Genomic DNA, 22,687 nt, shown 5'->3' on the forward strand with positions numbered 1-22,687 from the left:
GGAGGGCTTTCTTATAAAGCAGCAAACTATTTCTCCAGGCTATTAAAAAAACAAAAATCAAGTCTTTCATTTTTGTAATCTTCATGATATTGAACATATTTAAGTAACAGGGAAGTTCTTCTTCCTATTATTTTTGGTGTATATGAAGCCTGCAATGGGTTCATCCTAACTTTAACCCTTTCAACATAATCAACATAATTCATAGTCAACATCATTTGCTATGAAAGCAGAAGCAATCTAAAAGGGGGAATAATCCAAAGTCTTCTTGTTTATTGCTTAAAATTCTACATTTCAAAATGAACAGCAGTGTTGATGTTAAAACACATCTGTCATCATTTATGATTGACTGAGTTGAGCCCTGGTGCTGACCTCACTGCTGCACGAGGCTGTTGGTCAGCACAGTGATGTGATGATGCTACCACGCTAACTAGCCTGAACTGTGTTCCCCAGGGCAGCACGCTGTCTGGAAGCCTCCATCGCCCCTAACAAATGAGCCTCTCTGCTGGGCAGGTGGCTCGCCTCCCTCCTTCCACTGGTGAGAAATGATCCTGGAAGGGTTAACCCCCCTCAGCACCATCACCTCTCCTTCTCTTGCCCCTGACTTTATTCACTTCCATCCACCACCAAACACTCCTACCCCATCCATCCTCCATCTCCCCGCATCCATTTGCAAATTATCTAGCTTGTCTGCATATTGTCAGTTGCAGCCAGCTCAGCCATTCATCACCTGTCACTGACTCCCAGTGCCCTCCACACTTAATTGTTCCCTCTCTGACCTGAAGAATAGAGAATGATGTTCCCCTCTTCATGAGAGGAGAAATGGATAAAGCAAGAAAAACGAAAGCTAATCTTGGTTTGTGCAGTAATATTTTCTGTTTCTAGGTCACATGAGAGGAGGACAAAAGCAGAAAGGAAAAGGAGGCAAGGAGAGAAGAATAGGAAAGATAAGCAGTCCAGGCTGTAAATGCCTATCCACTGCAGTAAATGTATTTTAAAGGCCTGCTTACTTAAAACGACCACAAACACGAATCATGAGCCTTTACTACTGGTGTTGGCCAGAGGGGCCGATGGCGCGAAATGGCAGCCTCGCTTCTGTCAGTCTGCCCCAGTGCAGCTGTAGCTACAACTGTAGCTGCCTCCACCAGTGTGTGAATGTGAAAGTGAATGAATAGTGGAATTGGAAAGCGCTTTGGGTGCCTTGAAAAGCGCTATATAAATCCAATCCATTATTATTATTATTAAAAGAATTCCATCTCTACCCTTTTACCCTCCTTCAGTCTTCTTTTGTTTCCAGCCTCACGTCTGTTCACACATCCCTGCTTTGTCTCTGCATCATTTAGTCTCTCTTACTATCCTGCTTTAAGATGTGATCACGGTTCCTGAATGGCAGTATTTATTTAGGAGTACTTCTAAAACCAGTACTCCTCCTGGTTTTCAGGGTTTTTATCAGTTTTTATTGGGGTTTTTTCTTTTTATCATTTTTATCGTTTACTTGGTTTCCCTGGGTCTTTTCCTGTGTGTTATGAATAAATCTTCTTTTTTTGGGTACCAGTACTGGTTTTATTTTGTTGTATTTATCCACGACACCTTAAAGGCCGTTCCGTTAAAATATTGTCGGACCGTAGTGGAAAAATGGTTGGGGACCTCTGCTTTAGAGCGCCTTCGATTTGGCCTGTGTACTGGCCTATACTGAACACGATCCAAACTACCCGAGCTGCAGGAGAGACACGTCCAGTCGTCATCTGGTAGCTCAGGTCTAGTAAGACTGCACTGCAGTGCTTACACTGTGCAGGCGGTTCTTTCATAAGCTGGTGCATTCAAATTTCATTAGGTCAACAGAGGGCTGCAAGTGTGAGTATGTTTTTATCAAAATTAAATATGATGTAAGTCTATATGTTACTGCATGTTGTGTACATGTTGTCTTTTTTATAGTGTAGTGTGGTCAGACTGAAGAAGGGCCACAAACACAGTGAATCCACTTCCTTCAACAGCAGACAGTTCACAGCCAGTGTTACACTGTAACTGATTGTAATCATGATCATTGTACCAGTTGCTATTCTTCCCTTTCCCAGGCTGCCATAAAAAACTATGTTATGTTTCTATGAATGGTCCAAAGAGACACACTGACAAAGACATGATGTATATGGAAATGTTCCTCTAAAGGTGTAGGGTTCAGTCGTTTGGTTTAAAAAGACAAGAAAAAGAAAGAAAACAGCCCCTTTTTCTTGTCTATATATTCTCTCCAGACCACCTCATCCAAATCCTGTGCCAGTTTAAACAAAGCCTTGCTTGCAGTCATTTTAAACTACCTGTCCTTGCAGTTAATCATTTCAGGCTAAGTTCCTTTTTCCTCTTCAGCGAGTGCCATTCGAATGTAACCAGCACCCACATGAGGAGTTTGTTCAGAAAGCTCACCTCATGTGCTTTTACTTTTCAAGCAGGACACAAACTTCCCCTCTCATCCACTCGCCTCATCATATGGAGACAAACAGACAGCCTATATACAGACAACCATTTAAACTCTTGTGATTGAGATTTTACAAAGTTCGTGAAAACATTAGACGAGTAAATTTGGACCTCTAAGAAAAGGCCCTGCCAACCGAAAGGCTTAATATGACCAAAACTCTCAGACACGGTGAGGAAAAACTCATTTAGAATAGTTATATTCAGCACTGGCCATCAACTAAGGTCTCAACCACAGAGTAAATATGAAGTTCATGCTCACATTTTCTATTTGCGGACAGCTGTTTCAAAGAGGCTCAGCGTACAACCACAAAATGTGAGCACATTGTAGTGTGTACAGTAGCGTGGCTACATTTAGGAGCACACTCGATGCCCTGGTCTTTCCAGGAGGTTGAGATAAGCTCGATGTACGAATATATTTGACTCACTTGTTACCACAACTGTCTTCCTGAGGGTTGAAAAGACAGAGCCTTGGTCAGTGGCTCAGCGAGTTAAATAGCCCACGAGGCTGAGAAAATTAAAATGCTGTTTATATCAGAGGGGTGCCTTTGCATGTTCAAATTGCACTTCTGACTTGTATTAAAGTGAACTTACAATCAAAAACCCACAGCCTATGGATTTCTGGTCATTTTGAGGGGTTTATTTCCAATATGTTTGCTTTTTTCCCTCATTAATAGTGAAATAATCAGAAAGCAGTTTAAGCAGCAGCTCCCTGACAGCAGTTAATCCAACCACCACAAATCCACAGCAAACCACTTCTAATAACTTTACAGTTTCTGTACTTTGTGATCACAGGACGTGGACAGGCTCTGTCTGAAGGATAAAGGAAGTGAAGCAGTCAAAGAACTCGTAAACACTTGCACTGAGAATTAATAGGCACGGTATTACATAGTTTACAGGTCCAGATTAGTTGGGAGTGCTGTTCCCAGGTCAGCTCCCAGCATTTACACAGTACCAACCAAACCAGTGCCCATAATAATACTAAATCCAGTGATTAAAGCAGCGGTCCCCAACCTTTTTTGCGCCACGGACCGGTTTATGCCCGACAATATTTTCACGGACCGGCCTTTAAGGTGTCGCGGATAAATACAACAAAATAGAACTAGTACCGGTACCGAAAAAAGAAGATTTATTCATAACACACGTGAAAAGACCCAGGAAAACAGAGTAAACGATAAAAACGATAACAAAATAACGCTGAAAACCGATAAAACCCTGAAAGCCATACATTTCACACCTGAGCCTCAACTCTCACAGCCCGGTACCGGTCCGAGGCCCGGGGGTTGGGGACCGCTGCATTAAAGAGTTTTTATCTTAGACAGACATGAATTATGAAGGAAGCACATCAGAATGTAGTTGCCTTAAATTTAATGATTGAAGATAATGCTACTTTTATGAATTCCTGATATATCCAGGGGCAAGGAAAGAGAGACAACACAAGCAAACTGAGGAGTTGCTGACCGTGTGTCTGTGGATTGAAAACAACATACCCAGGCAGGAGACGAATAGTTGAGCCTATGGTTAAAGCCGGGACTGTGCTCTCCCACCTTCAATCAGCCACAACAGATCATTACAATGGCAGACAGTACATATTAATAGCTGTAAATATGATAAATAAATCTGCTTAAAAATAAAATCACTCACGTTCTGTTCATTTTATATATTAGCTAACAAATTCAGTCAAGCTCAAAAACCTCTGGTCCTCTGCTCTCCACAAGCTTGTATCCTTATAGACTCCAGTGTTAAAACCACCCACCGTTACTGAAGACATGTGACAACCACTGGTCTCTGGACTCAGTGTTAGCATTTTATAAGCTGTGCTTTCTGTAGCAAACCAAATTCATACACTGTACAAGTGCAATGCATATACACACATAAATGCAATCAGTGCTAAAAAGCACACCAATAAAATACAAACTGCACCAATTGCAAAAGTGTCTTGGACACTCTGCACCTGACAGCAGTTGATATTATTGGTCAGTTCCATTAAATGTAGCTCAACACAACAGCTGACACACAGGTCCAGTAACGTGAGCGGAGTTTTTGGCATGAACACGTTGGCTTCATTTTTCATTCCAGTGTATTTATCCTGTTATTCATAAAAATCAATGTATTCACCAACCACACAGTTGCTTTGAAGAGGCAAACTCTCCACGGAGGCCAAAATCAGTTTTTGTACCATGAATATGATTTTTATTTTATTGCAAAGTTGGCCATTTAGACAGGATTAGGAACTGTTGTGGAAGCTCAATGTTGAAGGTTGGTGCTTGCATCAAATATTTAGCTACAGCGAAGAAAATGATGTGTTTATAGCCTGAAACAGCTGTTTTATAGCTAATTTCACTCTTCATAACGGTTACAGTTCATTAGATCAACTTCTGGACACTTGCAGCTGCTCCAAAGGTTAGTATTCAACAAGTTAGGAGCATGGTCAGTTTGACTGATAGAATCAGGCTGGCAGGTCACCTACTAATTGGAAGGTTGGTGGTTCGATCCCTGGCTGCTCCAGTCTGCATGCCAAATATCCTTGGGCGAAATCCCAACCCTAAGCTGCTCTATGATGCATCCATTGGAGCGTGAGGCAAGTTGTGTCCATTTACCAATTGCTTCACCTCGACTGATATCAGTCACTGAACCCTCTCCACAGTGTTTCTGCTGATGGAGCAGTTTTTTTCATCCAAAAGGTTTATTTCAGTTTCTGTTCAATTCTAGATTTTGATCTGTTTGGCACTGATTAGCAGACATTTGTGTCTTGCACCTGTACAATTAGTGACTGCAGGAGACTAAACAAACTAAAAACGATAACTCAGCACCCCACCCTACAAATGTAAAACTAAAGAACTCCAAAGGCAGAGTTCCCCAACCAGTGGGCAACATCATGACGGCTACGCCCGTCCTTTAAATCCAGACTTCTGTTGAGCTGACATGATTAGTGACTCAAAAAAAAAGCTGGCAATGCCCAATCAACACATTTCAAAGGGGTCTGGTGCTCATTTTCTCGCAGGCTCACAACATACCAACTGTGCATGTACACAGTGGTATGCATGGAGAGGCTGTTGTCAGCAGGTTACATATCCATCATGGGCGTGAGTGTCACGGTTATCTTTGAGCTGGTTTTGTTCAGGGCTGGAATGATCATATAAAGAACATCTTTAATGATTTTGAGGTTTGAATTTATTTAGGCTTTAATGGCACAAAGCCTCCCAGGATGACGGCGGCACACATCATCTGCTCCCTTAACTGTGTTTGCTTGCTAAATATAAACTTGGGTGGGATCCCCGAGCATATGAATGTATATTTTGCAGGGTTACTTTAGCTTTCAGAAAGAATGGTGCTTTTGCTTTTTGAAATTTGCCACTAACCAGCTCATCGGTCTGTTTCTCCAGTGTCAGGCTGATCCTCTCTTTAGCTCTGCTGACTGTAACAGCAGAACCTGAGGCTGATCTGGATCAGGGATAGGGCTGCCACGATTACGTCGACTATCAAAATCGTCGACGACTGATTTAATAGTCGACGCATCGTTTGAAGCTTTGTAAGATCCCAAAAGACGCAGGAATAAGTAGTAGGATTTAAGAGTGTAATAACGGACTGAAACAGAAGATGGCAGCACTGCATGTACAAGGATGCCAGCTGCCGTTAAACCCCGAAGAAGAAGAAGAAGCTGTGTCCCAGAATTCATAGCGCAGCCCTGCTCAGTTTCCAACAATGGCGGCAGCTAGTTAGTTTTAATGTTACTCTTATTATTCTTTCTGGGTCAGTAAATAAACGTTTAACATATTTTCAGGTGAGAATGTAGCTGTGTAAACCTTAAATATCTGCTCCGTTTATCAAGACACCACATATTTTCAAAAACACTCCGATGTTTTCGGAGACGTCTGTTACTCGCTAGCTCGATAGCTAGCCGGGGGCTAGGCTAACTAGAGCCGTGAGAACACCGGACTCCCCGCAAATCGTTTTCAAACCCACCGCCGTCTTTCGCTACTCAGGTTAAACATGATATATGAGTCACTTGGATAACTTCAAAATGTTATTGTTTGGCTTTTTTTCAGTATTTTATTTGTTCCTGAGTAAATCGGGTTGTCTGAGATTAAAGTTATAGTTTTTACACAGCTGAATAAACGTCAAGCAGACAGCTGATCATCAGAAGTGTGAGATGCTCCAGAATTTACTCCGGTGTCCTGTTATATTTTAGATAGCAAGGAGCAGACGGCTGAGTTTATTAAACTTCACCGAAACAATCATCATTAAACTTTAATAAACTATCATCTTGTCTTTATTTTTAGTTAGCATAAACACTTAAAGCTGTAAGCTAATGATAGTTATATAAGAGCAGATGCTGCTGGTGCAGTCAGCTGGACGTTTTACGTCCAATGGATGATGATCTGATTAGTCGACTAATCGCAAAAATAATCGGTGACTAGTTGACTATCAAAATAATCGTTTGTGGCAGCCCTAATCAGGGAGGAGCCAATATTGTTCCAAAACTCTTTGCAGTAGCATGTATTTCTTTAACAAAGTGGGCGTGTCCTGTTGGTGTCTCCATCACAGGTATAACTTCAATCCAATTCTGTGGTAAACACTGACAAGCTATGTTTAGTCTGCAACTATAATAGCGCTGTTAACTCTAACAGCATTTTATCTGTTTCCACTTCCAAAGAAATGACTGAGAAAAACTGTATGTGATTTAATTTTTAATAGGAACCAAGAAATGTACCGAGGAAGACATGTTGAAAATAAGATACAACTGCCAGAGCTTGATGCAAAGAAGTTGCTAGGTGACGTCCAATATCTTTGTGCAGCGTTTATCATGAACGGATTCATCCAAACAGGTTCTGAGGCCTCGGTCTGCATCCCTGTAAGATCTACAGAGCTGCCACATTCAGTCAGCTTGAAATCACCAGTGGGGTAAGCCCCGACGTCCACAGTGTTACACTGCAGGCCTGTCAGACTTTCAGTCGTGACCAGCGCAGACACAGTTACTGAGGCCACTCCTTCAATCAATGGCGACCTAGAGAACGACACACTCTTCTTCGTTTCCACCTGTCACATGTCAGTGATTGGACGAGCACAATTTTAAGGCGGGTGAAGAAAAAGCTTCCAAAGGCGTTCCCTGCGTCTCACCGAGTCGCTGCTGCTGTACGCCTTCATCGTGTAGTTCTCACTGCAGCCACAACTACTAATCAGTGCAGCTTACACTACAGGTTACTTAGTTACTCCTTAAAATGCTAAATAATATTCCAATGCAAAACTTCCAGATCAGCGTGTCATTTTGAACACCTGACTCAGCTACAGAGCATTCTGCGTTCTGCCATTAACCAGACAGAGTGGTGCACACACACACCAACACATTCACATCACAGGCAGAGTTTGGCTTTGTAGAGATGTTCAGCTAAAACCTTTTCCTCCTTTTTCTAGTTCAATTTTAAACGGTGCCAAATCAACAGTCGCCTCGAGGTGCTGTTGTCCCTTTGGTTTCTTCCCACATGCACTTTCAGTTTACACCTGTGTTTCAAAGGGAACTAAAACTCCAGTGTAATAAAAATATCTTCTGCATAGAAGCCTGGAAGGCAACCAAGCACTAACAAAAGCCACACTAGACGAACACACACAGAAGTTCCATGACTTTTAATTCAATTTCTTTTTTCAGCTATTTTTCTGAGTCCTTGGAGAGACACAAAAATAAATAAACAGCATGGAGTGTGGCAGTTACTGGAATTATTTAAACAGTGTTCTCTTTGGGTTCGTCTTCAGTTCGACTGGCACTTAGGTTAGCTTCTTCCCTTTGGCTCGAACCTCCCATCGAGGCCAAAGCAGAGTTAACATCTGTGCTGACGTTATCGTCCTGATCTCGCTCTCCATTAGCCTCTGCATTAGTCCCATACACCACCTTCATCCCATTCAGGAGAGGGCTGTCCTCATCCACCTGGATCTCCTGGCCTTCCTCCACCTTACGCAGGATAACTGGAAGTTTTGCATCCGCTTCAGTATTCTCCAGCAAAGCGATATCGCTTTCCTCATAACAAGGCAGCGACGCCCCCTCCTCCAGATTTTTCTGGAAATACAGACGTTTGGCTCGGCCACAAGCCAGCGCCTTCTCTAGGATCCGCTTCTCAGCCAGGCGGAGTTGGATAGCCATGCGGGAATGAAGAGACAGATCAGGCTTCTCCAGCATGGAGCGGTCCTCCTGAAAAACAGGAGAGAATAAAAACACGTCTGCTATTCAGAAGGCTACACAGGAAATATTTTTGCCTTTGAAATACGGAGAAGCTTTAGCCTAAACCTCCACCACACTGACCTCTGACGTGGTCTTGTATGTCTTGAGTAGAAGAGCAGCCCGAGTCTCGAGGAATGTCCACAACTTGATCTCGTTCTCCCAGCTCACAGGGAACTCGCTGTTGCCCAGGGTGAAGATCTTATTGATGGCACGCTCTCCGAGCAGGTAGTACTTCAGTTCATCTGAAATTACACACATGTTAGTATATGCAGGGCCACAGAAGACAAGTAGTAAGAGGCAGGCTCCAAAGGTCAAAGGATGTCTGGGTTTATCTCACTTTGGGAATGTGTCGGCGCCTTACCCTCCGTCATGCAGAAGACTCTTAGGAAGGCGAGGAGCTGGGCTGAAATTGGGGGTTCATTGCAGTGAAGGGCAAAAACATAGGAGCTGAAAGACAGCAGAATAAAGAGTTATTAAACCATAGCAACACCACAGCTCTGCACACAAGTTCTTAAAGCAACAGTTGTACCATTTGCTTCCCAGAATACGGGACAGCTTCCACAGTACAAAATACCATTTCATGCAGTGGCAGGTGATGAAAAAACAAGAATCCTGATTCTTATTTTCCACAATTTAACCGGAAAATTAATTAAGAGTGTTTTTAATTAAATGTTAAAAACCTCAACTACAAGACGAGAGCACATGACCTGGATGGTGTAGTGAGAGAGGTACTGAGCTATACATCCTGTAACTTCACTGCAATGAGTAACTAGTAAAGATAACGATATCGATCTCATCCAAATCAATGTCATTAACAAGACAGTGAATGAAGCAGCATCGTGTTGGGCTGAAAAACATAAAACCAACACAGAAGTGCCAAAAGCTGTTCACCCAACAACACCGTGGGACGACAGAGCTACCCCTGAGCCTTCCAGCAGGTTCACCGCTGCTTTTAACATCCCTCTCACTCACAAGACATTCAGGAAACTTAGACACACTTATGGTATCAATTTGAAAACCATAAGTTGTGCGTTTCATGTTCACATATGACCAGAATTAACCTTGGCTAACCATTTCCTGATGCTTTGTATTTGACACTTCAGACAAATATCCATCTGAACATCTGAAGCTGTCCTAATAATAGTGCAAACCACAGAGCCAGCCTGTATAATGTGAGAAATATGTTCTGCATGCCTGTCCACGAATGCCTTGTTGAAAGCGAGTGCTCTGCAGACACAGCTGGTGAGGCAGCTTACGTAAAAATGACCAGCAGTGGCTCGTTCAGGCTCTGGAGTGCACAGCTAAAGACTAGAATCTCATCCCCAGCACTGATGCATTGATCCAGCCTGTAATTCATCCACTGTCTGTTAGCTCCCCTCCCTTTGAGAGAAATGTAAACCAAAGGTTTCCACCAACAGGTGGGCTGGGCTACCTGTTGTTGAGCACCTGAAGGGACCACATCAGGGATAAACTGAGTATTTACACACTCTGAACCTGAACTCTTGGTGGCTTCACACTGACCTCACTCTTTGAATCTGCAGCCATGTTTAACACAGACCACCGTTAGTTTGACAGAAAGGGAAAAGTAGAACAGGCTCCTTTAAAAACTAATGGATGTCCACATGTGAGCCTTCACAAAAACCCTGCAAGCCTGACATCTGCCTGCAGTTCACCTCGTACTCGCAGATCTGATTTTTCCATTGGCCTCTGAACAATAATGTTAATAACTGCAATTTCCAGTATTCCTGTGGATTGTGAAAGTCAGCAGGAGGCCAGAAAACACGGCTATATTAGACCTTAAGTGACAATATTTCCCTGCCTCAGCAAAGTGATCGATGTGGCGATCAGAGCAGCACAGGGTCAGCATTATTACAACCAACAAATGCATTACAGCTGCCTCCCTACTCTTCCTATTAAATTATCCCTTTGTCCAACGTTGCAGAAGCAGGAGTGCAGCCAGCTAAGGAAGCCTCAGTCTGCGCCCTGCAGCGTGTTTAAAGGTTGTTATTGCCACTTAAAATACCCGCTCAGACTGATCTTCATGTTGTAGGAAAAGAGTGATGACAGCAGCGACTCCACATGTCACCGAGGTCCGACACAAAGTCTGTGACTCGTCCCTTTGAAAACCATCTACGAGCATATCACCCCAGCAACAACGTGGATTGTTTCACTTAATTTCCACTTTTGAGATTTAGGCTGTCATCAATAAGAGATTAAAGGCGTCTGATTAAAAATGCTGCACTGAGAATGCTGCATAAAATTAAGAAGCTAATGATAAACTGATTAAGCTTCTTGGTGATGAAAGTGTTGGGGTGGATAGTAAATTGAAACTTGGTGGGGGGGGGGCTGCAACATTTACATTATGTGCTTTAATTATAGCAAAGAGGAGCCTAATTGGTGGAAATATCTACTGCTGGAAGACAGAAGTGCATCTACATGAGTTTATAGTGAGCCCGGAGCTCTTCTTGACCCATATTAAAGAGTGCAGAGATCTGCTGATCGAGCGGTTGAACCTACGCTGGGATGCCGGCTCTCGCCAGAACTTCAGCCTTCATGGCGTAAAGGCGTTCACTTTTACTAACACCAAGCTTGATCTTCACCCGGTCGTGGGCGTTGTCTTGGAAGAAGAAGCCATTGTGGATCACAAACTCGGCATTGGATCTTGTGCCATAAAAGATGTAGATCTGTGGAAAGAGCATGTGGTCAGATTCTACAAAGTACTTGGGAGTCCTGCCCGTAGTGAGCAGGATCTATACACGCTAGCAGTATGAACGCAGTATATCCAACTTGGCATATATCTTAAGGAGTTCAACAGTTAGAAATATGTTTGCTTTAGTCAGCTTATTTCTAAGCTACTTGTTTGCTTGTAATTCTTAAAATTTAAGTCAGTTTCATTTGTATTGCCCCAAATCACAACAGCAGCCGCGTCAAGATGCTTCATATGAATGCTACAATGAAAAAACAAACACTGATGCACCTGTGTTATGTCAAAATCCTCCGTGTATTCAGAAAACTGCCATTTTGAGTTCAAGGCCACCGAGATTCAAACTCGCCCGAGACTTTTGGTAGACGGCATGAATGTCAGATGACTATGTCACCTCGTTTTTGCATTCACACTATTGGGTGTCCACGCTGCCTGCCCGCCTCTTTGCTCGCCCCTCAGCCATAAAAATGGCAAAAACCATCCATCTTCTTATCCTCACCAGGGTCGCCGGGGCTGGAGCCCATTCCAGCTACCACAAGGCGAAAGGCCGAGCACACGGGTGTGTCGCAGGGCTAACACACAGACAGGCATTGGCTGAAGACTAAGACTGAAGCATGGCACTTGATCCGATCTTAAATATGATCAATCTCTGTTATTGAGTGACAGCTCAGTCATTCGGGCTGGTGGTAATTAAGCCATCACTTGACCTGTCTTAGCTAATTACAGGTTCATTTCCAACTTTCCTTTTAAGGATTCATGAAAGAGTAGCTGTAAAACTGCTAACTGCTCATGTGCAGAGCAGAGCGCGTGCTCCTATGAGCTCATCCATTTGTTGGAGTGTTCTCTGGTCATTAACTTACATTAGAACGAAGCAAGTGTTGTTGTCATTTGGTGCTGAACTGAATTTAATAACATAAAATATACTGTTAACATACTATTTTCAGAATACTGAAACAATGTGCACAGGATTGTGGCTGCATCACTGACAATCATCATCAGACGCCTTCTTGGCGACAACTCTCAGTCACATGTTGTTAGCGTTCATTTCCAGACTTCAGGTGCTGTCACTACACAACAACAACTAAAATATTATACAAATTTCTGCTGATGGAAGATAAAATGGCAGCACAGCGATATAAAAAAGGCACATAGAGTTTGTACTGAATCTAACTGAACTTCTATATCTGAGGCTTTCTTGTGTACATAGACATGAGACACAAAGACCAAAGTGATGATCTCGTCACCTGTTCGTTCTCCTTATAGTCCTGCAGTGCCACACATTCGCAGCGATCGTCCTCTAGGTTGTATCCGGTGGTGATCTGCAAGTTTAAAAGTAATGTCATCAACGCAGCCCTCACCAAATGGATTTGCAGCAGGACGTATCCAGTCAGAGCTTTTGCTGTGGCTCCAAATGTCAGCAAGCTGCAACATATTTGACTTAATAATCTCAGTTTAGAGACAAAGTCTGACATGTGAGGGCCCACAGTCCACACTCTTCCCAAGCAGTAATGTTACACTGCCACCACACACTGTAATGCTAATCTATAGGTCATAGACAAATGCAGGAAAGGGGACTAAAACTGAAGTTTGCCAATTTGCATTTAAAGGTAAATATAAAGAAAAACCTTCAGTTTGATGTAAAAAAACTTCAGTAAAATATGATAACATCATGCTATTGGGTTGCTTCCCATGAGCTAGATGGATGTAACCAGAGGTCCTTCAAGGAAAAGCTCACTTAGAAAGAAAAATTAAGAGACAATACCCCAATAAACTGCCATCCAAGACTGAATATGCAGTGAAATGAGAAAGTATTTTCCACAACACTCGGGTGTGGGAGGAGTTCAGTGGAACTACGGAACAAGACTTCAGCTGGCCTCAAAGTGATTCTTCAGACAAGTCGAGAGGGGGAGGCGGTATTTTACACACTGTTTACAGTAGTAGTGGGACGCTCCACTGATGATATAGTCGGGCCGTGGAAGGAACACTTTGAGGATCTCCTCGAAGTCTGAGGAGTGGACTTGCCTGTCACAGAGCTGAAATCACTAACGTACTGAGCCACCCCGGGGGCCCTGCCACTGTGCAACTGTTTGAGATTCACCCCTGAAGCCTTTGGATGTTGCAGGCCTACCCTGGCTGGCACTGCTCTGCAACACTACATGTGTTTGTCCTTTAGGACTGGCAGACGGGGGTGGTGGTTACCCTACTTAAGAAGGGTGTGTGCTCCAACTGTAGGGGGGAAAAAGAAAAGAAAAACGCTTTCACACTTCTCAGCCAACCAGGGCAAGTCTATGCCAGAGTGCGTACTTATTCAGGTCCTGTACGAACAAAGCTTCATATTGTCGGCAGCAAGTCAGACTCATTTGCGGAGGGTGGTGGACGTTCTGTTCATAGTTTTTAATGGACAGAATATATAGGCGGGGCCAGGTGGTGCATCGTCTTTACTTTGGCGGTCTGGTCTGCTTGCGGACCTGGACGACTTGCTGTAATTGATGGAACCATGAATTCTGCTCAATACCAGATGATGCTGAAGGAGAACGGCTGGCCATCGGTTCGTGCCCTGCTGATGTCCAGTCAGACAAAGACTGAACAAATTTAAGGTTTTGGAGTGGTGGAGTAAAAGTCTTGTTTCAAATCACATTGAGATGCTTTGGCATGATCCGAAAAAGGTTATTCATCCTCAAAACCCTTCCACAGTTTGTCTGAATTTGAATGATTCTGCAAAGAAAAGTGGGTCAAAATTACTTCCCAGCGATGCGAGAGACCCGTTGCTCGTTTTCGCAAATACTTGTTTACAGTTTTTGCAGCCAAGGGCGGCACCAGCAATTACTATGTTTAAGGTGCAATTACTTTTTCATATAAAGCCAGGTAGGTCTAGATAACATTTCCTTCAATAAAATTATTTAAATCTCCAGTTTTTACTGTAAACTATTTATTTGGGTTATCTTTTGCAATATTACTATAAACAAATATTGGAAATATTTGTTTGATGACCTTAAATGTAAAAAAAAAAGAAAAAAAAGAAAAAAAAAAGAAATGCTTTAAACACTGCATCTCTAGTTTTTCATTTCAGCAGAATGTTTTCCAACTTGCTGAAAATGAAACCACATACTGCTTATAATTTTTATCACATGAGGGAAGAGCACAGAGTGTTTCGTGTCAGAATATTTACCCTGTGCTAAACAATCAGGTTACAACACAAGTGTGTTGATGTATCCTCAATCATCCAGGTAAGAAATCCCAGAAAGTTGATTCTGTTTATCTGGATGTGTTTTCAGTAACTCTTCAGTCTCAGCTGACTGCAGCTGTCCCCAACCTTATCCACGGTACATTTGCATGATGACAAAAATAGCACCACTGACTGAGGTCAACTTCATAATCATTAATATGCAGATTATTCAATTTGATTGCATGTATATAAAATCAAATTGCCGAGAGATGCTACATATTTTAAGGTAAAGACCCTTCAATCCGGTCGTTAAGTCTGACGTCACTAGACGTATCTGGGTCTAAACTCCGCTACAGGTCCATATATCAAACGATCACTGTGGCATTACTGAGAGTTGAAAAACTGTCTAAAGTCTTTCATCTTTAATAAAATGATCAGCGTTCTGCTCTACCAGGTGTAACAATTGAGTTTAACATCCAGGCATCCATGAAAACAGAATTTACGACATTTAACGGAGTTAGAAGTTAGCAGAAAGTTAGCTCGCTAGCTTCTATCTAAATACAATATAGCATGTCCTGACTGCGGGGTTTTGGAAACAAATTAAAACGTACAGCTCTGCTATCACTTCCAACATAAATGAAGACAGAAAACTAAACAGCAGTGACGTTTGTAGGGTTACTGAAGTTGGGCTAGCTGGTATATAATGATGTGCTACGTGACCGCTAGCGACACAGCTATGTTAGCATAATATAAACAAGCTAACTTTTTTTCCAAAAAGTTAACGTGAGTGTTCTCGGTGGTCAGGAACAAATGTAATCGCATGGCAGGATGCTGTAAAAGGACCAAACTTCAGCCAGGAGAACAACTGAGATAATCCATCCACAATACGAGGTTAGTCATTCATATACTGCTGCATGGGCTGGGCTGTAGTTACATCCTAAGGTTTTAAAAACTGAGCTTAAATAAATGATTAGCGGTAATAAAAGCCGAGGGAGGTCAACAGGGATCACTGACTGTTTTAGGAGCTTTTTGAGATTAAATAGAAGAAAATACAAAACATTAAACATGTTAACAACACAAAAGCCATATTAAACGCAGACTACTTTAGACCCGGAAGTAGGATTCGTCACGTCATCACTTAACGACCGGATAAAACTTAAATGCAGAGTGGTACTCGTAGCCAATGATCAATGACTATGAGCACCATTCACACAGAATTGGGGAATAGCTGCACTTAAAGCATCGTACGATGGTGACAGACACTCAGCAATTCAGAGATGGCATCTCCCTTTTCACATGAATGGTAACATCCAATGGACAGAATCAATTTCCTGGAAAGTATACAAGTGTGTGTGTGTGTGTGTGCGCGCTTACCAGTCCATTTGTGTGGTTGCACATGTCCCAGAGAGGAATGAGGGCCAGGGTGACCCGGCTGCCATCCTCAGTAGGGATTTGATTCTGACGGGTCATCACAGAGGATACGGCCCACCTGTTAATCAAACAAACATGTTTCTCGTTCTAATACGGAGATCAGTCAGACTGTCATTTACACAGTGCAGAAACTTGAGCATGCAGGAGTAACCTGGGATCTAACCACCAACCATCCAATTAGTAACTGGCCTGATCTATATCCTTAGTGACAGACGTCCTATTTGCCACAAAGTACTTTGATCATTGGCAGAAGAGAACCTTAAAACAAGTTATATGACATTAAATTAAGCCCAGGATGGATTTGATTTTGATTTTTAGTTTATTTATATGAAGCCAAGTCTCAACAACAGTCACCTCAAGGCGCTTTGTATTGTAAGGTAAAGACCCTACAACAATACAGAAAACCAAAGACTATGGTTAGAGTGGGAAGGAAAAACTCCCTTTTAACAGGAAGAAACCTTTGACAGAAGAAGAAGAAGAAACACCCAGTGCATCATGGGAATCCCCGGCAGCCTACGTCTATTGCAGCATAACTAAGGGAGGATTCAGGGTCACCTGGTCCAGCCCTAACTATATGCTTTAGCAAAAAGGAAAGTTTGAAGCCTGATCTTGAAAGTAGAGATAGTGTCTGTCTCCTGAATCCAAACTGGAAGCTGGTTCCACAGAAGAGGGGCCTGAAAACTGAAGGCTCTGCCTTTTAAATATCCTAGGCTCCAGACGTAAGTCAGCATTCAGTGCTCTACTGGGCTGATATGGTACTATGAGCTCTTTACGACGGGGGCCTGACTATTCAAGAACCTGTATGTGAGGAGCAGGACTTTAAATTTGGATTTAACAGGGAGCCAATGAACACAGAAGCCAACAACAAGCTCTCTCTTTCTCCCTGTCAGTACTCTCACTGCAGCATTTTAAATCAACCTCATAATAATTCATTACAATTGTCCAGAAGTAGTGTTTAGGGTTACAAGTGGTTAGGACTGTGGCTTCACAGCAAGGAGATCACTGGTTCAAAATACAGTTGGCTGAGTCCTCTCTGTGTGACGTTTCCATCCCTTTGCATAGGTGCTCTCTGGGTGCTCTGCCTCCCTCCCATGGCCCAAAGAAATGCATACAAGTTAATGATTGTAATAATAAATTTAATGTGAGCTAGGTCAAGCAATTCAAATGGTCAGTAAGATTATAAAAGCACTATATACAGCCCATTACTATAAACATGTCCACCTTGACTGTGAATGTAGTTATGTTACAAGCCTGCCTGTGGATCTCATAGTGATTCTCTACCACCAAAATGAAGGTTAGTACATAAAAGTCACAACAGAGCTGTAGTAAAGCTTGTTATTCACAGTCTGGAGAAGGTAAACAAACATGTAAACCGCTGCTACGCACTGACCTGTAGTCATCAAATGTGAAGCAGTCCTTCAAGGGCAGTTTGCTGGCAGTGGGATGAGTCTGGGGAAGGTGGACACGATGGGAATAAGAACAAAATAATCACAAAACTGTGTGTGTGTGTGTGTGTGTGTGTGGTTTCGCCTGAGAGGCCTGTCAAACAATACATGGCTACAACAGGGGTGTGTGTCAGTGTGTGGTCTCTTAGTGGACACTTGACCCCACACATATATCTCTGTCGGCCTAATTTGGTGTGGCCAGCAGCCGTCGTAAGTCTGTCTCATCAATTTGGGTAATTTGAATCAGTGCCTGTCTAAGTGTCTGTGTCCATGGATGCCACAGATTCCTCCACCAAAGCCACAGGCACCACCTGCACCACCTGCACAGCTGCAAACCGTTCAATTCAGTGGAGTTCGTGACGAAAATGAAGGAATACGAACGAAAGGCCAAAGAGTAAGAACAACTCGAAGACCAAACAGCTGCTCAGTGAGGGGTGGCTCTGATGTTTTACCAACAGTGTGGCTTACAGTCCAAAGAAACACAGCTTGAGGTTACAAAGTAACACATTCTCATCATTACCAGTTTACAGTGCTGCTGAAGAACGGACCAATCACACGACTCAGCACCCTGCGGTCTGTTGTCCAATGTGATCAATAAAATATCCATTTGAATACTGAAAACACTACGTCGACACTTTCGGGGCATTTTTAACACCATTTTTTATTTATTATTTTAAAACAGGAAAGTGTGGTGGGACGGTGGGACGGTGAGACAGTGAGGGGAGACAGCAAAGGTCTCTGGGTCAAACTGAACCCAGGCCACGGCATTGAGGCCTTGTGACATACAGTCACCTGCTCCACCAGGAAGCTAAGTGACACCAACATACAGTATACTTTTTGTAATATTAAACAACAGATAACATCAAACTAAAAGTGAGGCTGGCTCCAAAAACAGAGCCAGTTGCTACAGACTCACATGTTAAAAAGGTCCAAAGTAGCATTAAAAAGCATGTTCACGTCCTCTTTGATGAGGACCTTTTCATAACGAGTTGGTGCATTTGGATCTTGTTAAAGTGGACATGAAACACTACAGGCATTAAGGCCATTGTAAAGCATGGAGCATGGCTTTAAAACTGTCATAGACTTCATGCTGTCTGAAGTCAAATAAAGGAAGTTTTTACAGGATGTGTACTGCAGTACAGACGGTACCACACCACAGTTCTCTGACCAGTAACAGAACCGATGACTTGGTGGAAAATTAGGACCTAAAGATCCGTCTAACAGGGATCACTTTGGAACGTCCCGGCCTGCAGCAATGACTTACAAGAAGAACAAACCCCAAAACACAGTATACTGTCCACTCTATTAAGCAGTCAGTAGTTTTGCTGTCGTTGGCTACCTGCACTGATACAGAAGAATCCACCGGTTAGCCTTAACGTTGTTTCTTGAAAATATTTTTACTTATTAAAACAGTTTAAATCCTGGACAATAATGAAGCTGCTGTGTATCTTTGTTCGTTTTCATTCCTGGTCACATAAATATTTGTTCCATTTCCGTTTTGAACCACATTCCCATTTTCCACGATGATCAACATTCACGTGAACTCAACATCAACCGTCATGAGTCCATCACTGCAGACAACATTACATCGTTTCACTCTTTTTCTGACAGCTACCCTCAATACTAGGCCCAGTTCTTTAAACCTCAGCCTAACTATAGTGTAATCCAAGGCCAGTTTTAATAATTAGGGCCTTAAATTTCTTTGGAAACAAAGTCCCTGCGATGTAGCGGTGCAAACAGATTAGCGTCTCTGCAGCATAACTAAAAGAGCAACAGCTCTGGTTCCTTTTGGCTGTGTGTGGATGGCCAGGATGGCTCATGGAGGTGCGTCCTCTCATCTGATCCATCCTAGCACACCATGCACCACACACATACTCCCTCCTCCTCAGATGACCGGGCTGGAAAATTAGCTTGTCACATTGGATTTGAACTGACCTGAATGTACCTTCCTCAATCCCAAACCCCCATCCCCCACAACACATACACCGCCCACATTCACCCCCACCGTCCCTCTGCCCCGCGTGTTGGATATATGCATGCGCATATGTACTAATGTCTGCTAACATATCACCAAATACAGCATTGGGCCTTGTCGAGGGTATCCCTGAGCAGGCCTAGGACATGGGAAACATGGGAAATATCAAAGATACTGGTGTCACCCTCTTAGTAGATACACCTACACAGGCGATCGTGGCTCAAGAGTTGGGAGTTCGCCTTGTAATCGGAAGGTTGCCGGTTCGAGCCCCGGCTCGGACAGTCTCGGTCGTTGTGTCCTTGGGCAAGACACTTCACCCGTTGCCTACTGGTGGTGGTCAGAGGGCCCGGTGGCGCCAGTGTCCGGCAGCCTCGCCTCTGTCAGTGCGCCCCAGGGTGGCTGTGGCTACAATGTAGCTGCCATTTACATCTGGTATCAATTTCAAAATCCTATGTTGTTCTGCAGTTATTGCATTCATGAGATTTTCAGAAAACTTGACCTCTGACCTTGACCTCGAGGTCACTGAGATTCAAACTCGTCTGACATTTTCAGTAGATACACCTGTAGTATCAATTTAAAGCTTCTATGCCACTTTGTTGTCGAGTTATCACGACCCCAGGTGAGCACTGCAGGGTAATGACAACACTCCACGGCTGATATGAAAAGCACAGTTTTCATTAGAGATGTGCTGGAATGATCCTAAAACTTGGAAAGTGTGTGTTTACTATTATACATACAGACACATATCTAAGCATGTATACACGCAGGTACACTAATGTAGAGTGTGCATGTGTGTGAGGACCAACAGCAAAGATGGTGATAGATATAAATTTCCCATTTAAAAAGATGATTTTGTTTGCAATCTTAATTTAACTCAACACTTACGACTGTGATTCTACATATGTAGTACTTCCTTGCTGTGACCACTAAAAATAAAGGTGGTGATGCTTCAACACAACCACCAACAGCTGGGCAGCACTTCACAATGGCGGCTAAAGACTTGTTTGTAGAGGGACACTGGCTGTTTCAGGTGAACTCTACAGACAAACTGTGATACTAACAGCATTTATGAGCTCTACGCTCAGACTGATGTATATGCAAATGGATAACACTGGTCAATTCATCAAGCTGGCTGATTTATGAGGAGCGGCTGGGAAGAACTTTCTTTAACTTGACAAGTACGGCTCTGTGAATTCATCTGTAGGGATGAATCAGTGTCACTGCATGCAGGGTAAAATGGTGTGTGTGGTCACACCGTTTTACCCTGAGGCAGGCGTGCGTGCACAACCTCTCCTCCTGATAAAGTCAAGTTCAGAGTAGCTCCAGCATTTCCCCCCTTTTCTTTTTTAATACAGACCCTGCAGTTGTACACTGTTGCTCTGACCTTACAGTGCACAGAAAACCATACCATACATTTTCTTTCATTTAGCACCAAACCAACACAACTAAAAACCCTAAACCGTAAGAGGAAGAACCCCAACAATTAGACCAGCCCCTGTGACCGAGCACCTGGTGACAGGAAAGCCTCCCTTTGCACAGGAAGAAACCAGGATCAGAGAGGGGCAGCCATCTGCCTGTGACTGTTGGGTATGAGGAGAGGAGAACGAGGGGGGACATCCTGCCCCTTTCATGATTTCTCAGTTTGTTGCATGTTTGTCACACGTTTTAGTCAAATAAAGAAACAATTAAGTAAATATGAAATGCTGTTTTCAAATGATGATTTCATTTATTAAATGGAAAAAGGCTGTCCAAGCCTACCTGGTCCCGTGTAAAGGACCTGCTGATCTTTTTACTTGCCAGGAAAAGATCAGCAGGTCCTTACCAGAGTCTACAGTTAGGTAGTTAGGTAACCTCAGATCAACCACACATGACATTGGACCTCATAGTTTCATGCCATTATTTAACAGAAACCAAAGTAAAACACAGAAGCAGTGTGTGACAAACCAAGTTCACCCTAAACTCAACAACTTAAACGATAACCTTTAGTTCCTCTGAAGTTTCTTAATGACTTGAATCAGTCCCTCTCGTCAGTGTGGAGGAGTTTTCATCTGTCCATCACTGTGCTCAACAATAAAGATGTGCAGTCATTCTAACAGGGACACGCCATTATATGTGCATCTGAAACAAATGATTCAGCCACATATAGCTCTCATTCATACCTGCTGCCGTTATGCAAAATGAACTGTATTTCCTGTATGTCATCCAATTTAACACACACCTCAAAGAAACGTTTGAAAAAGCGGTCTTTTGTTGCCTTAAGAAGAAGAGGCCGACTTCAGAGAGAACCGTGGAAAGTCCTGATCAAAGCTGAGCTGGCATTTCACCATGATTGAGATTAATAATGGAACATTAGCATATTTTCAGATTAGCATCCCACTATCTGTTGTCTGAAGCAACATTTCATCATATAATCACTCTCTACATCTCACTCAATTTGTTGGCACATTAAACTGGACAGAAAAAGCCAGTGTGTGATCTTCACACGTTCACAAACCGAATCTTTCTCCTTACTGTAAAAAAAGATTGTGCTGGTTTTGATTTATAAAATAAAAAAATCCTCCTCCACCCATCACAGTCTGATTAGAAGCTCATAAGCCAATTGAATTCCAAAGAAGGGAAAATATCAGATCATAATCCGTAGTTCGTCTGTGACGACAGGAGCCCATCTGTGGTTCGGCCCCATCTGGAACTCCTTTGCTAATTTTAGATGTTTGGGTTTGTTCTACATGTCAATCCTGACACAATGCCTCCCTCTCCTGGTCGCGGTGGGGACAGCAACATGACAAGCCTGCTACACTCAACTGGCACTTTGCTGGGACACCTTGGTAAAAGGCCGTCCGTCCCCCCCAAAGTAAAAGACAGTGAACATTGCACCTATCTATGCATCCAGTTATCTCTGAGCACCTCCATCCCTCTCACAGCCCCTTTCAACAAACGTACTACGGCCTCCACACCTCAAACTCCTGTTATAGAGGAGATAACTGGGCTGTATCATGGACATCACAGGTCTCCCATAGTTCACTGGGTCAGTCTTGTTATGGAGGGGGACACATTCCCAAACGTAGATAACCCACAAAACAATGTCAGACTCTGCACCTGGTCCAACCTGAGCAGGTGAACATTTCTTTTTGGCTCTTGCTAGAGGAGACCCCGCCCATCCCACTTTGGGTGGAGCGGCTCTCATTCCCAGCCAAATTCATTCAACCCTCTGAGAACATTTTGAGTTGAGAGGAAGCAGAGCTGCAGTCCTACGATTTGCAGCTCAAGCTTCTGTAAAGTTTGTGTTATT

General features: G+C 43.1%; 1 protein-coding gene across 1 annotated transcript in view; it reads right to left on the reverse strand.

Annotated features, from left to right (window-relative positions):
• Nucleotides 1-7,147: 7,147 nt before the first annotated feature.
• Nucleotides 7,148-22,687, reverse strand: part of setd3 (SET domain containing 3, actin histidine methyltransferase) — a 24,719-nt gene continuing 9,179 nt past the window's right edge. Inside the window, exons 7-13 of the mRNA XM_005746129.2 lie at nt 17,369-17,427; nt 15,922-16,036; nt 12,626-12,700; nt 11,195-11,361; nt 9,039-9,124; nt 8,759-8,919; nt 7,148-8,647 (exon numbers count right to left, since the gene is read on the reverse strand). Coding sequence (XP_005746186.1) covers nt 8,183-8,647; nt 8,759-8,919; nt 9,039-9,124; nt 11,195-11,361; nt 12,626-12,700; nt 15,922-16,036; nt 17,369-17,427 — 1,128 coding nt within the window. The 3' untranslated portion in view covers nt 7,148-8,182. The remainder of the gene's footprint in view (nt 8,648-8,758; nt 8,920-9,038; nt 9,125-11,194; nt 11,362-12,625; nt 12,701-15,921; nt 16,037-17,368; nt 17,428-22,687) is intronic.

This window comes from Pundamilia nyererei, unplaced genomic scaffold, assembly GCF_000239375.1.
Source record: "Pundamilia nyererei isolate P.nyererei 1_Seehausen unplaced genomic scaffold, PunNye1.0 scaffold00173, whole genome shotgun sequence".
NCBI lineage: Eukaryota > Metazoa > Chordata > Actinopteri > Cichliformes > Cichlidae > Pundamilia > Pundamilia nyererei.